The sequence below is a fragment of the Callospermophilus lateralis genome, chromosome 15, assembly GCF_048772815.1.
Source record: "Callospermophilus lateralis isolate mCalLat2 chromosome 15, mCalLat2.hap1, whole genome shotgun sequence".
In the NCBI taxonomy this organism is placed as follows: Eukaryota; Metazoa; Chordata; class Mammalia; order Rodentia; family Sciuridae; genus Callospermophilus; species Callospermophilus lateralis.
In genome coordinates, this window is record NC_135319.1 from 93,830,884 (window position 1) to 93,844,602 (window position 13,719).

General features: G+C 54.0%; 1 protein-coding gene across 1 annotated transcript; it reads right to left on the reverse strand.

Annotated features, from left to right (window-relative positions):
- Window positions 1–7,691: 7,691 nt before the first annotated feature.
- Window positions 7,692–8,965, reverse strand: LOC143638067 (homeobox protein MSX-3-like). The gene is made up of 2 exons (XM_077105530.1): window positions 8,737–8,965; window positions 7,692–8,101 (listed from the first exon to the last, which is right to left on the reverse strand). Exons 1-2 carry the CDS (start codon window positions 8,948–8,950, stop codon window positions 7,692–7,694), a joined length of 624 nt encoding a protein of 207 aa, XP_076961645.1. The 5' UTR covers window positions 8,951–8,965.
- Between the last annotated feature and the right edge of the window lie 4,754 nt (window positions 8,966–13,719).

Consider the following 13,719-nt stretch of genomic DNA (forward strand, 5'->3'; position numbering starts at 1 on the left):
GTGTTCCCCGTTTAGAATAGGGCGTATCCTGCTGCCTGAGTTCCTCTTGAGTTCTTAGGGTCAGACAGTATTTTTGGGAGACAGAAGCCCAGTGGAGTGTGGATTTGGGCAGAGAACGTGGATTCCCCCAGAACGTGTTTGTAGACGGCCGGTGTGAGTTTGAGGAATAAAGAATTGCTGTTTGAATCTACAAGCTATGTGGTGGCTCGTGATTTGTGCCCAGCCAGAGACTGCGGCAGACAGGCAGGCAGTAGCATGTCCTGGAGAAATATGATTATCCTGGGTAAAACCTGGGCTCCAGGCCAGGCCTGGCAGAGGCCCATCCCCACTACCAAGCATCTGGTGCTTCTGTGCCAGAGGTGCTAGCACAACAAGCCCTTCCCTGCCTCGCCTCACCACCTGCTGTTTTCCTGGACTTGGGGTCTGACCAGAAGCAGCTGGTGGTCACTTGCGACTCCTGGTACAGAGGTGCAGCCAGGCTCATAGCTCTCAGAGGGAATCTTGAGGATGACCTCAAATTCAGAAAACGTTCCACTGGCACTTCAGGCACTAAAGCAGGTGCAAGTGCTCAAGGGAAAACAGCTTGAGTGCAGTCCTGGTGTGCAGGGAGGAAACCCAGTGCACACTGTTGGGGTAGGAAGTGAGCATCCCCTGGGGCAGCTGTGGCCACTTGAGAAAACAGAATGCAAACCATCTCCCAACTCCCCGTGGGAGGCCTTGTCTCAGTGTGTCCACTATCCTGCTGTCCTCCTTGTATGCTAGTGCTGACCAGTGCTCTCCACAGTGATGGGATCGATCCTTTCCACAGCAGCACATTCTGCCAGACCTATGTTGTCTGCAGTCTGGGTCACCAGGAGTGTGTTGCAGCCTTTGAGGACTGTCCATGCTGGGGTCCTCTCCTAGATCCCTCCCTCACTGGAAAGCGATCTGTTTTTCCTGTCTCTGTTTCTCTCTTGACAAATGTGGAGTGCAGAACTGATGGGAAGAAGACTCCAGCAGGCAGTGAGGTCCAGGTGGGCCACTCAGTCTCTGGGGAGACCTCCTCTCCCTGCTGCAGAGTCCCGGTGGGTTCAGGTCCAGCTGTCAAACAGAAGCACTTTCCAGAAAGAGGCCACTTGCAGGCTTCAGGATGGAATGTGCATCAGTGCTGGATTGCCACGCTTGGGTTTCAGTGACATATCTGCGTTTTCTTGCTGGGGGATCAGGACCTGCTGGGGTGATGTTTCTTTCTAATTAGTGTGTGGAGCCTTGGTCTTCTCTTTGCTTTTACATGGAAAGCACCTTTCACGTGGGAAACACCTTGGCCCATAATCAGGTGTGGCAGCCATCCTCAGTCCTGTGGTGCACAGTCTGCTTAGGCTCTTGGCCTTTTCTTTCCTTTTTATACCTTATTTTGGACAGAATGTGCTTTTCTCCCTTTGTCATTTTGGGGAGTTAGGCACCTTCTAGCTAATTATTTTAGTAGATGCCCTGACATTTTTAACATAAACTCTGTTGGGCTCCAAGATTAATTGACATCTCCTTTCCCCCAACAGTCAGGGACTGTGGACACTAAACCAGCCCCAGCTCTCTGCTCACGCTGTGTCACAGACATTTCATTTCTAGATCCTTTTGCTAACCCTGTGGCATGTCACTACCGTGGCTCAGGGCCAGCGTGCAGTGAATCTGCCATAGTGGCCGCTCCTGGCTAAGCAGTCCTTGCCTCTCCCAGCTTACAAGAGATCATTCTCTTCATTGCCTTAAGCAGCCTTGGAGTCTCCTTTAGTGAATCTGTGCTTGTACAGTTTTCATTCTGTTTGCCTGAAAATGCTTCTCTATCCTTGTCTTGTTGCTGGGAACAGCAGACCTGGTGCCTCCCCTGAGCAGCTAGGCAGCTGCCCCTGCCTTCAGAGCTGCTGACAAGGCAGCCAGGTGTGCTGGGGACTCCCTGTCCCCTGAGGGTCCTCTCCAGCTACTCTCAGGACCTTCTTTGGTCCTTGGTATTCCACTGTTCTATCACCCAGGTTGGGAGAAGATATCCTTCTACCCTGCCTGCCTGCTGTCCTCTGCCTTCGAGCCTAGAGTCTAACATCTTCAGATGCTGCCTATACCCAGGCTCCCTCCCTTCTCCTGAAATCACTGAAGTGAATGTCAGATCTGTCATCTGCTTCCAGACCTTCTGTGTTCTATGCTGCGTGCTGGTGCCTGGAGTCTCATTGGACCTGCTTTCGTTCTCTCTCCTCTGTATCACATGTGCTGCTAAACTCCACGTCTAATTCCGTTAAATAGGACAGTCAGCTAGAGAAGCTCTAGGCTGTCTTCTATGTTGCTGAATCTCTATAGTTTTGCTTATCACAGTTCAACCCATTCTTTCAATCGTTGGATTAGCTTGTGGGGAATTTATGTCCAAAGCATCATTGGAAAACATGGAGCAATCTGTGGGCACTTAGCAGGCTGGGCCAGCAAAGTCCCACTGCCGCAGGAAGCCAGAGGCTGAAGACGTCTGAGCAGAGCTGCCGTCACTAAAACCAGATCCAGTGCCAGTGAGGAATAAGCAAGCAGAAGCATTAGCAAGATGCTATGATGTGTTACCTACAATGTTCAACTCACAACAGCAAAAAATACAAACCATGCAAATAAACAGGACTCATGACCCATATCCCTGGGAGACAGGCAGCTCCGACAGCCATCACAGAAGTGTTTGCAGAACTGAGGGAAGCACGATGACGTCTCGCAAATAGGGTTTCAAAGAGAGAGAAACAAGTCTTTCAAAGAACCAAGTGGAAATTCTGGAGTTGAAAGTACAATGTCCCAAATTATAAAAATTCACCAGAGCAGTTCAACAGTAGAGCTGAACTGGCAGAAGAAAGAGTAAATAAACTCGATGACACCAACCAAGAAAAGAGAGGGAAAACGAGGAACCTGGGGAGAGCATGAGGGAGGCGGGGCACCTCGGGCACCCACAGAACGTCGGGAGGAGAGGAGAGAGAGAGCAGAACAGTGTGTCCGAAGAACTGCTGAGAATGGCCCACATTTTTTGAAAAGCACACCATCATTTAGGAAGTTCAATGAATTCCAAGTAGGATAATGAATGCAAAAAGAGCCATAGACAAGTCATACTTAAAGTGCTGAAAGTCAAAGATGAGGAATTCAACTTCAGAGTAGCAAAAGACTTGTTGCTACAGTCCAGGCCATTCTACCATGTGTCCACTCCTTATTCCTGCACTCCCAAAGAAGTATGTCCTACCCTGGAAGATTGCTCCGGGCCAGGATTCAAAGTGGCTGCTTTCAGAAACAATGGGGCTCCCAGGGCAACTTGGTCAAAGGCCTAAGGAGCTGTCAGAACCCTCTATTGACAATCAGAATGCAAAGGGGCATCATCCCACCTATGGAAGGATCAAAAGAGAGCTATGAACTATCAGAACAGTTGAAGGGACAAGTTCTAGACGTAGGATCACCAGCAGCCAAGAAGAAGCAGAGGGTAGAGCAGAACCACAACATGAAAAAAGCTAAATCAGAAGCAACAAAGATCCCAAGAGAGAAGACTCAGGGCCAAACCATCTATCACTAACGCTGGTCTTCACTGTCTAACTTGCTAGGTGATTTTTTCCCCTTGGTGGTCCAATCAGTGAGAGTATGGCATGTTATATGGACCATCAGAAATAGCCAGAACTTAGGCTGCGGTTGTGGCTCAGAGGTAGAGTGCTCGCCTAGCACGGGCAGACCTGGGTTCGATCCTCAGCACCACATAAAAATAAAGGCATTGTGTTGTGTCCATCTATACCTAAAAAATAAATATTAAAAAAAAAAAAGAAAGAAATAGCCAAAACGTAGGCTGGAGTTGTGGCTCAGAGGTGGAGCGCTTGCCTAGCATATGTGAGGCACTAGGTTTGATTCTCAGCACCACATTAAAAAGATAAATAAATAAAGGTATTGTGTCCACCTACAACTATAAAATCAATGTTAAAAAAAGAAAGAAATAGTGAAACTGCCAATTTAGGCAACAGTTTTAAAAACTGAAAACAAAAATACATACCTGAGTCCCTCTGGGTAGCATTACCTTCTGTACAGCCAGGAAAACAGCACAGTCCACTTACTCATAAACGCTTCCTGAGGGCGTGCACGGGACTGAGAGCTGGGGACACTGGGCCCACAAAGACAAGCAGGATGGCCTGTCCCCAGCGCCGGGCTCTTGGGGTCAGTCCAAGTGGAAATGGTATTGCTCTCCACACGCCTGCTGCTGCACCTCCACAGTTCACTGGAAGCATTTCCTAGGTAGAATAGCATGTCCTGGCAGGGGTAGCAAATGCCAGTCCTACTACCCAGCTTGAGAATGCATCACCTTTTCAAAACTCCCCGCAAGGAGGCCCTTAGCTCCAGATCTGCTGGTCAGATTTCACAAATTCCTTCCCCAGAACCAGTGCAAGGCATCCTGACCAGGCCTATTCCTCCTAGTGGTCCCCAAGCACAGCATAGTGGCCTGCAGTCCATGCCCAGGGTGGGGCCAAGAGCAGCCCCCATAGACCCAGAGGGGTAAGGCTGGTGCTGCTGGCTGGTGGAGGCTCTAAGGGCTGACCCTACTAGGATGAGGCCCAGAGGGGTCAGCTCCATTCACACCCAGAAGCTGGTGGCCTTCGAGCCAGCCCTGCTATACTCCTATCTTCTGGTGATGAAGTCCCTATGTTCGGAGCCTCAAGGTTATTCTGCAGGTCCCATGAGTTCCCTTTCCGAGGAGAGCAGGTGGCCCTGTCTCCAGCGCCAGACCCGTAGTCTTTTCATGTCACTCAATTAGACATCTGGGATGGTGGGGCTCAGTGGGCGGGTCACTGGGGCATTTCACAGACCAGCCCTCTACACTTTGACCCTGCCAGAGGCCACCAACAGTCCAGGCCATTCTACCATGTGTCCACTCCTTATTCCTGAACCACACAGCCGCCCTGCACTCCCAAAGAAGTATGTCCTACCCTGGAAGATTGCTCCGGGCCACCTTGTCAGGTGATCATCTTGCCAGAACACAGATTCCTAAGGACAGGGCAATGTCCCCAACCCCAACAGGAGTTGCCCAGCACGGACAGCTGAAAGAGCACAGACTGGTGGGCAGGACTCTGGGGTTCAAGGCATCTATCTATAGATGGCCCACCCCCTACCTGCAGGGACATGATGGGTGACTATTCTGCCACCAGTTCCGGGCCACCTCCAGCCTTCACAGACCTCTGACTTTGAGACACACTAGCTGAGTTCAGGTGGTGGCCAGCAGGTGTGTACAGCTCCAGGTTAGCCTAGGGTTTGCAGGACCTCTAATCCTGGGAGAAGGCTTCTAGCCCACATCCTCTCTCCAGGAGAAAGTCTCAGTCTTGGTTAAGTTCACCTTAGTCTTTTCACAAGCAAAAGGGCTGGACAGCAACAAGGGCATATGCATGTCCTGCCTTCCAGCCCCAGAGATGAACTCACCCTGGAGAAGTCTGGGCACCAAGAGGACTTGGGCAGATATTTGGGGTCAGAAATGGTTTCAGAGAGATGAGTGCTATGGCACATGCCAGCTTGGGAGGCCAAGGCTGGAGGATCGTGAGTTCAAAGCCAGCCTCAGCAAAAGCGAGGAGCTAAGCAACACAGTGAGACCCTGTCAAAGTACAAAATAGGGCTGGGGATGTAGCTCAGTGGTTGAGTGCCCCTGAGTACAATCCCTGGTACCCCCGCCTCCCCCAAAAAAAAGAATTGGTTACAGAGGGATAAATAAGCTAGCTCATCACTCTCAGTTCAGCAGATCTGCATCAGCTCTGGGCTGCCTGGCACTCTCCAGGGCCCTGTAGGGTGGTTTATATGCCCTTGGCCAGTGCACAGATGCCCACAAGGTGGCTAAGTTGCTGTGCGGACCCCAACTCCACTGGAATGGGCCCTGGATGCTTGTTTTCCTCATGAGTAGCTTTCAGGATTACTCAGAAATCACTAAAACTGAACCACAAAACTTGGTCCTGGCTGGCCCTATGCGGCTCAGAGACCTAAGATTTGGAAACAGAATAGAAGGGCCTTGAGAAGCAGCAGCCTGATGCAGCCCATGGGGGACATTGGCTGCTGAAGACCTATCCCAACCCCGGTTCCTTTGCTCTATATTTAGAGACCACGGGAGGGTCTGCCACTTGAAAATTTGGGCTTCAGTTTAAATAGTTCAGGCCCCAGGGCGGGTGGACAAGCACAGGCACCTGAGAAGGGCAGGCACCTTCCCTTTCTCCGGCCTGGTCTCCAAGAACTGGGATCATTCCTCATTAAACCCATGGTGAGTTCCCATTTTCTCAGAGACACAGGAGGAGTGTCTGATGGACACCACAGGGAATCTCATGGGATATTATCTTTATGACTCCCAGGTGTTTGCACTGAAGTAGAAACACCCAGGAAGTCTGCAGGACTGTTTCTCCCGGGCTGCAGTCCTGATGAGCAGAGTCGATCCTTCCCCTCCTGCCATCTGATCCACCTGATCTGCAGGGCCCAGCCCAGTGCCATCAGCAGAGGCCTGTGGGAACGGGATTCCTCATGGTCTAGGACCACTGCACCCTTGGCCATCCAGTCCTGTCTTCAGCCGCAAGTCAGGACAGGGTTGGGGGGTGGGGGTGGGGACTTCCCACTACTCCTGCTGTGACTCCAGGGAATCACCCTCCAGTCTGTGGCTGTAGTTTACAAAGAAGCCAGCTGTGGGTTTTCCAGAGTCTCTGTGCTGTGTGGCAGGGCTGGTGGGCCTACTGGGGTAGCTCCTCAGAGCGGGTCAGATTGTTCATCTTCTTTATGTAAAGAGAGCGGTGCCCGCCTCATTAAGGAGCTCAGTGCCTTGCAAACAAAAGGTGACCAGCAGGGACCTGGGGACCTGGCCTCCACAGCGCTAGAACAAGGCCTTTTGGATCCACCCGCGCCCCCATCCACCACCCAAAGGAGTTCTTCCTCTTCCCTGCAAGGGGCCGGGGTTGCGGAGCAGCCTAGCAGCAGCATCCTGCCCAGCATTGTCCTCGAGGCATGTCCCCAAGCCCAGCAGGCCCTGCTGCCCCGCCCCCACTGCTGTCCCTGGCGCCACTAACATGTCCTTGCTCCCACCACAGCGGGTGATCAGCTTCAAGCTCCCTGAACCAATTACAAATTGCCTGAAATAAGTGCAAACGTTTCCATCAATAATGGCGTGAGACCTAACTAGAGCATCAGTTTCTGTTTCCTGGCCTCCAACTATTTCAATTTCTTTGAGAAGTAGTTCCTTGGTGTGTCCCAGAATAATCTTGCCAGTGGACAATGCTACCTGGAGGAAACTGGACTTCAGAGCCAGAGGTGGGTCCACGGAGCAAGCCTCAGAGTACTTTGGCAGCTGCTTTATTCGAAGTAGGAAGATCTATTTTGGTCCATTTTGAGGGTACAGAATAAAGTCCATTACCTTTCAGCAAACAGTTTAGTACTAACATGATTCTTAGAAACTTGAAATCTTTGTCGGATACCCACAAATAGGCTTCAGGCATTAAATATAACATCCTATTAGCAACAAAACCGAAAACTAAACAACAGCAACAAAAAAGGCGACACCGAAATGCCGAGGGTACCAGGAACAGGGACTCGGCGCAGGCCAGTCTTCCGTAGGCTGTGGCACAGGCGGAGCCGGACTGGCCGTGTCCCTCCTGCAGGTCAAGGCCATCCCTCCTGCCATGCGGCTCCGGCTCCGGGTCGGATTCTCACACCCACGCCTAAGTCAGGTAGTACACGCTGTAGGCCGTGACTGGCCCTGCGAGGAGCCGGGACACCTGGGGAAGGGCTCCTGCCGGGCCACCGAATGCGCCGGAGCTGTGCAGCGGGGCGCCCAGAGGGAAGGGCAGGGCGAACGAGGGCAGCGGCGGCTTGGCCGCCAGCTTCAGCTTCTCCAGCTCGGCCTCCTGCAGCCGCTTGGCCTTGGCCCTGCGGTTCTGAAACCAGATCTTCACCTGCGTGTCGGTGAGGCTCAGGCTGCTGGAGAGCTCGGCGCGCTCAGCGACGGACAAGTACTGTTTCTGGTGGAACTTGCGCTCCAGCGCCAGCAGCTGCGAGGTAGTGAAGGGCGTCCGCGGCTTACGGTTGTTCTTGTGTTTTCGGAGGATGCAGGGTGCGGGGCTGGGGGCTCCTGAAAGGAAAGAGAAGTATAAAAAGGGCCCACAAACGCTGGCGCTAGGTCATTGTCCTGACACTGCCAGACCCCTGCAAAGGCCGGTTGTTGGCGCAAGTTCCCATTCATGACTGGGCCCTTGGAGCAACGAGACCCCAAAGGCAGCTGGGGCGAGCGGAGGAAGGGCGGGGAAACGGCGGGCAAAGGTGGCTCCCTGTGGATTCGGGCTTTGCTCTTCCACCCACAGCCCCTCACCCCAGGGAAGATTAGGGCTCTATCCACTTGGACTGGAGACCGTGGCCGGAAATGAGTGGGGTGAGCCTAGAGTCCAGGACTCCAAGCCAACTTTAGCCACCTCAGGAAGGCATGGGGCCGTCAGGGAGTGCTTCAGTAGGAGAGTCCTGGAGCGGAAAAGCCTTGGGGTGGGTTGTGGACAGGACCGAAGCCTGCCTGGAGTGGGATGCAGGAGTAGCTGCTGGGCCTGGACGCGCTGCAGGGCTCCGGTGGGCAACTTTCTTTCTTTGCGCTTAGGCTGGGCGCGTTTGTGGCTATTACTTTGTAAGTTATGAGCGACAGCTCCCTTTCCGCCCTGGTCTTCATCCAGGCTGGTCGGGCGCTGCTCAGGACCCGGGACCGCGAGGCTGGGCACTTACGTAGGGGGCACGCAAGGGCAGCAGGCGGGACCCAGGCCCGGGTCTCTGCGGCGCCTAGCGGCCTCTCCTCCCCTGGCTCGGTGGGCTCGGAGTCTGGCCCGCGCTCTGCCTCCAGCAGAGACTCGACGCTGAAGGGCAGGGGACCTGAGCCCGCGCCGCCCCCACCGCGTGCCCTGAGCGCAGCGGTGTTCATCCCGAGCGACCTGGGTGCCATGCGTGGGACGGTGGGTGCGGGGACTGTCGCACAGTGCGCGCGGGACGCAGAAGCAGCTTGCCGCACCACTGCCCGGGGCTCAGCGGCGCCCCGGCCCTCTGTACCCTATAAAAAGGTGGTGCCGCTTTCATGAGCCGCTGTCCAATCGTCGCGGCGGCTGATATGCGGGCCTCGGCGCGGGTTGGCTTTGCTAAAGAGGAGGCGGGAAAAACAGGGAGGGGCAGGGCCGCTGCCTGGGACCTCTGAGCCCCGGCCCAGAACCGCTTGGCTGCCCTGGTGCGGAACTGGCCCAGCTGGATGTACTCTGTCCGAGATTTGCCCGCGCTTCTCCTGCCCAGAAGGCTGCGGGGACGCTCCCGCAACGCTTTGAGCTGTACCCAGTCCCCCTGAGCTGAGGAACCAACAACGGGCGCGGCGGCATGGTGGAGCTGCGGCCTGGGCATGGGCCCGTGTCCTTGCGCGGATTCGGGGCGCTATAGACTGCGCCTCTGGCAGTCCTTGTGTGGCTCCGGAGATGCTCTTCCCAAACGTCCCAGCCCTCGGGAGCAGAACTATCATCGTGTGCCTGCTTCGACCATGGCTCTCTCTGTGCATCCTGGGGTCGCATGGGACGAACACTGCTCTCGGACTGGTGACTCTCTGCTTCTGATTCTTTGGAGCCGAGCCATGGAGTCCAGGCTCTGAGCGGCTCCTCCGGCTCCTGGATCCGTCAAGCATACTCGGGGAGTTGCTGCCCCTAGGCTTGCCTGTGCGTCCCAGGGACGGCGGGGCGCATGGCAGGGCTGTGGGCACAGACCACCGGGACGTGAAAGGTAGACCTCGCACTGGCCTCAGATGCCGGCTTGCAAGGCTTGGCGCCCCGGGCTGCTAGGAGGAGAGTTCACCGCTGGGTTTTCCGCTCCTGTCCGCCTGTCCCGCTCTGCATTGCAGATAGTTTTGGCTGACCTGCGATAAGGCCCCCAGAGAGGGTGTCTGGTGGGTGGGAACAGCCAGGGTCACTCCTTGAGGCTTCGGAGGAGGAACCTAGTGGGGACTGCATCCCAGCTCTGCAAGAAAGGAGGCTTGGCCTGATACAGACTGTGCACCTGTGGATTCCTTTTCCCAAACTAGACTGAGCTTCCAGTTTAAAGAGCTCCTGTGCTGCTTGGAAGCTGGGCTGTTTTAGAATATTTCATAAATTGGTTTGGGATGATGACCTATGTCTGATTAGTATCCTAGAATGTAGAAACAACTAAATTAATCTATTTATTTATGAAAAACCAAAGTTGCCTTAAGGCCATTCTGGGGCAGTGTAATTGTCCAGCTCACCCAGAGAAGTTAGGTTTTTCTTCATGTAGGTGTAGAAAGTCCCAGAAACCCCCCAGAGGGCTCCCAGCTGCCTATGTTGCCTGGCAGGGGACAGAGCAGCCCTTCCTGCTCCAGACTGTCCACTGTGATGGAGATGGTCTGAACTGACTAGCGATGACTGCATCATTGAAGCACTGTCTCTGAAGGCCTCTCTCTGGTTTTCTACTCGGCAGCTCACCTGAGTGTTCAACCCCGAATTCTAATAAGGATGAGTGCCAGCTGGTCTGGGCCTGCCCCTGCCAGGGGATGCCACAAAGGTGGCCTCTTGGTGGAGAAAGCAGGAGCTTGGCTGGTGTGGCCGCCTGGGGTCCACGCTGGGCACAAGTGGGCTCAACAGGATTCTTTCCTGCCAACTTGTGGAATGGTGCTTCTTGGGTTCCTCACCTTGCCCCCACCTCCCAGTGGGTGTCCATGCTGGCATCTCTTCTGGTAGCCCTGCCCTGTGCAGCAAGACTGGCTCCTGCCTGGCTCTGTGGGCTCCAGGTAGGACACAGAGGAGGGAGGGGACAGTGCCCCCATAGGCATGAAGGCCTAGGTCCCAACATAGTACACAGCCCCCTTCAGCCTGGCTGGCAGAGGGCCTGGGTGGGGGGCAGTACTGGAATGAAATGGGACCCCTTTTTCAACATGGCAGCTTTGGATACAGAAATCCAAGTCCCCTGTATGAAGGATCCTGGACACTGCTCTGGCCACTGGAAGGAACAGCAATGCCTATGGACACTGGCATCCCTGAAGTTCACCAGCAGGGGTATGTGTGGACAGACAGGAAATAGCACAGCCCTCGCAGCAAAGGGACCCCTTCCAGGTGTGCTCTAGAATGGAGGCAGACCCTGAGGCTGCCCTGGCCCTCTCTGGCTGATGCCTTCCCAGTCTGATGGCACCATTTCCTCCCTGTGTTTGGGAGTACTGATTGCTTAGAGGAAAGGTGAATGCAGACCAGAGTCAGAAGGGTTTTTCTGGAGTAGGGATAGAATTTATGAGGCTGGATTTCATTGTAGGGTTTACTGTCACATTTGGAACTTGGCAGGACTAAAGAGACTGTTTCTTCTCAGCTTCGACTGAGACTGCACAGTTTAGGCCTTGCTAGGTTGAGCCAGAAGATCCCATGTGGTGAGGCCACCCCCCACTGTTACAGAAGGTGACATGGCCCCTCTCGGATAACTGGGTTGGGTTCAGCCAGCCATGCAGACTCTTCCTGCTGTCTGGCTGCCAGTGTGTGGACCTTGTACAGGCAGCTACCTCCCGTGTCTCATACCAGAGCAGAGTCATCCACTCCAGCGTTTTCCAAAGTCTCCCTTCTCAGACACTGGTCTTCAGGGAACCACAGGGAAAAGCCAAGTTGGGAAACCTCACATCTCTGCCTTGTCCTTGTCCTGGTCAGTCATGTGTCAGTTGTGGCCCTAGATGTGGCCCTGTCCTGGGAGGACAGCTCTCCTCCCCAATAACATTTCTATTGGAACTTTGGCTTTTTCCTTCACAACTTGTTGGAAAATTGTTCCAAATACAAAGTGGTATTTTACCCCGGATTCCAGCCAGAAGAAGACCAGTTTGGGTGAGCTCTGGCAGCTAACAAAGGTGACGCAGAGCAAGTGGGAAAATGAGGCACAGGGGTAAGGACATGAGGCAGGCTTGGGAGGGCTGTGCAGAGCTAGGAGCCTGGTCCTGCACCTCCTAATGATCCACCTTCCTCTCCTGCTCACCATGTCTTGTCCTTCAACACACCCTCCTGGTTACTTTTCACACTCAGGTTAATAACTTTGGCAAACTGCTTGAAGGAGGAGAGTAAAGGAGAAAACCATCCTTATTGATTGCCCCTTTCCCAGAATAACAGGAACACATTCCTTTGTGCAGTATAGATGGCCCTCAGCCCCTCAAGATGCCCCCATCTAATCTTCAGGACCTGGGAATGTGTTCTATGGCCGAAGAGCTGAAATGTCAATCAGCTGACCTTGAGATGAGGCATGCTGTGGTTTGGGGATGGTTTGGGTGTCCCCAATGTGGGACAATGTGGTTGGTAAGGTGGTGCTGTTGGGAGGTGGAGCCTGATAGGAGGTTCTTGGGTTGGTGTGCTCTTAGAAGGCAATTCTGTTGAGAGAATTATATATGACCACACAGTCAGGTGACTTAGCTTAATAAGTCACCTAATGCATATTATAAAAAGGGCAGTCCTGACCCCATCTCCCTGCTCCTGGTTTGAGGTGTAATCACTTGCTTCCAAGGCTTTGGTCATTGCCACCCTCCATGATATGGCACAACCCAGGGTGGCCCTCGCCAATCTGTACTACCCCATTTGGACTTTGAACCTCCCAAACTTTGTTGGTATGCTGCAGATGGCACCCCTGTGCTGTTTCAACTGTCTGCAGTCACTTGCTGCAGGTGCAATGGGAAGCCAGACACATGCTCAGAGAGCTGGGATTACTGCAGGTCTCACAGGATGGGCCTGTCTGATTCTAAAGTCCTTCCTCTTTTCTCTCTACTTGGCCTGAGGGCTGGGAGGTGGGCCTGGGCTATTGCCGGGCACAGCCCTGCTCTCAAGTTCTCCCTGAGCTTATGGGGTCCCAGGCAGAAGGAGGCAGGGCCACGTAGCAAATGGGACCTTTGCTTAGGGGACAGCTCTCCCAGCCTCTGTCTGCCCATCATCATCTCCACTGACCATCAGGCAGGATGCAGTGCCCGTCTCTGCTCTGCTAAACCCAGCCCAGAGTACTGACTGGCCATCACAGTGATTAGAGGCAGTGGTGGATGGTTAGGACCAGACATCTGGGATTTTGCTTGATGGGCTTGGTAGTGTCCATTCTAAGGCTGGCATAAATGTCCCAAGCCCAAGACTCAAGACACAGGGGTTGGTGGGGAATTGATCCGCTGAGAAAGGACAAGGCCGCCTTTCAGAAAAGGAAGGTAGGCCTCTTGGAAGGGGGGTGGACTGAGAAGTAAGAGCCACACCAGTACTAAGGACTAGTTCTGCACCCCACACTGCCCTGTACAGCAGCCACTGCAGACCAACCAGCACAGCACAGCCTACTGCCCCCTACCTCCAGAAACCTAGAGACCAACTCACTCTCTGGAGGGTAAGGGTCTGGGCTTTCCTCCATTTCCTGGCATCCTGAGCCTCACCTGCCCTGGGTTGAAAGAGGGCTGTGTGCAGCCCACTTCTCATCCAGCCACTCCTTTATCTCTGGGGCCATCTGGCTCTGCCTGCCTTGGAGCTGGAAGTTAGCTGCCACCCTGCTTGAGCTCAGTCCCCCAAACTAAGAAGTACCCAATGGGCAGGACTTCCTGTTAGGCAGGAGAGGGGGAAGTGGCTCTGAGCCCTCTGCCCAGGCTGGGCATGCTGGACAGCAGAAGTAAGCTGTCACCTCACTTCACTGTGTGGTCACAGAGGCGGCCTGGGCGCCTGGAACCACTAGGAGAAGCAGTGAAGT

Bases quoted from the DNA above. Each gene is read 5' to 3' on its own strand.
- LOC143638067 (XM_077105530.1), bottom strand. From the start codon at position 8,950: ATGGCACCCAGGTCGCTCGGGATGAACACCGCTGCGCTCAGGGCACGC. The intron at 8,102-8,736 runs GTAAGTGCCCAG...CTTTCCTTTCAG, and splicing joins TGCCCTTGCGTGCCCCCTAC to GAGCCCCCAGCCCCGCACCC.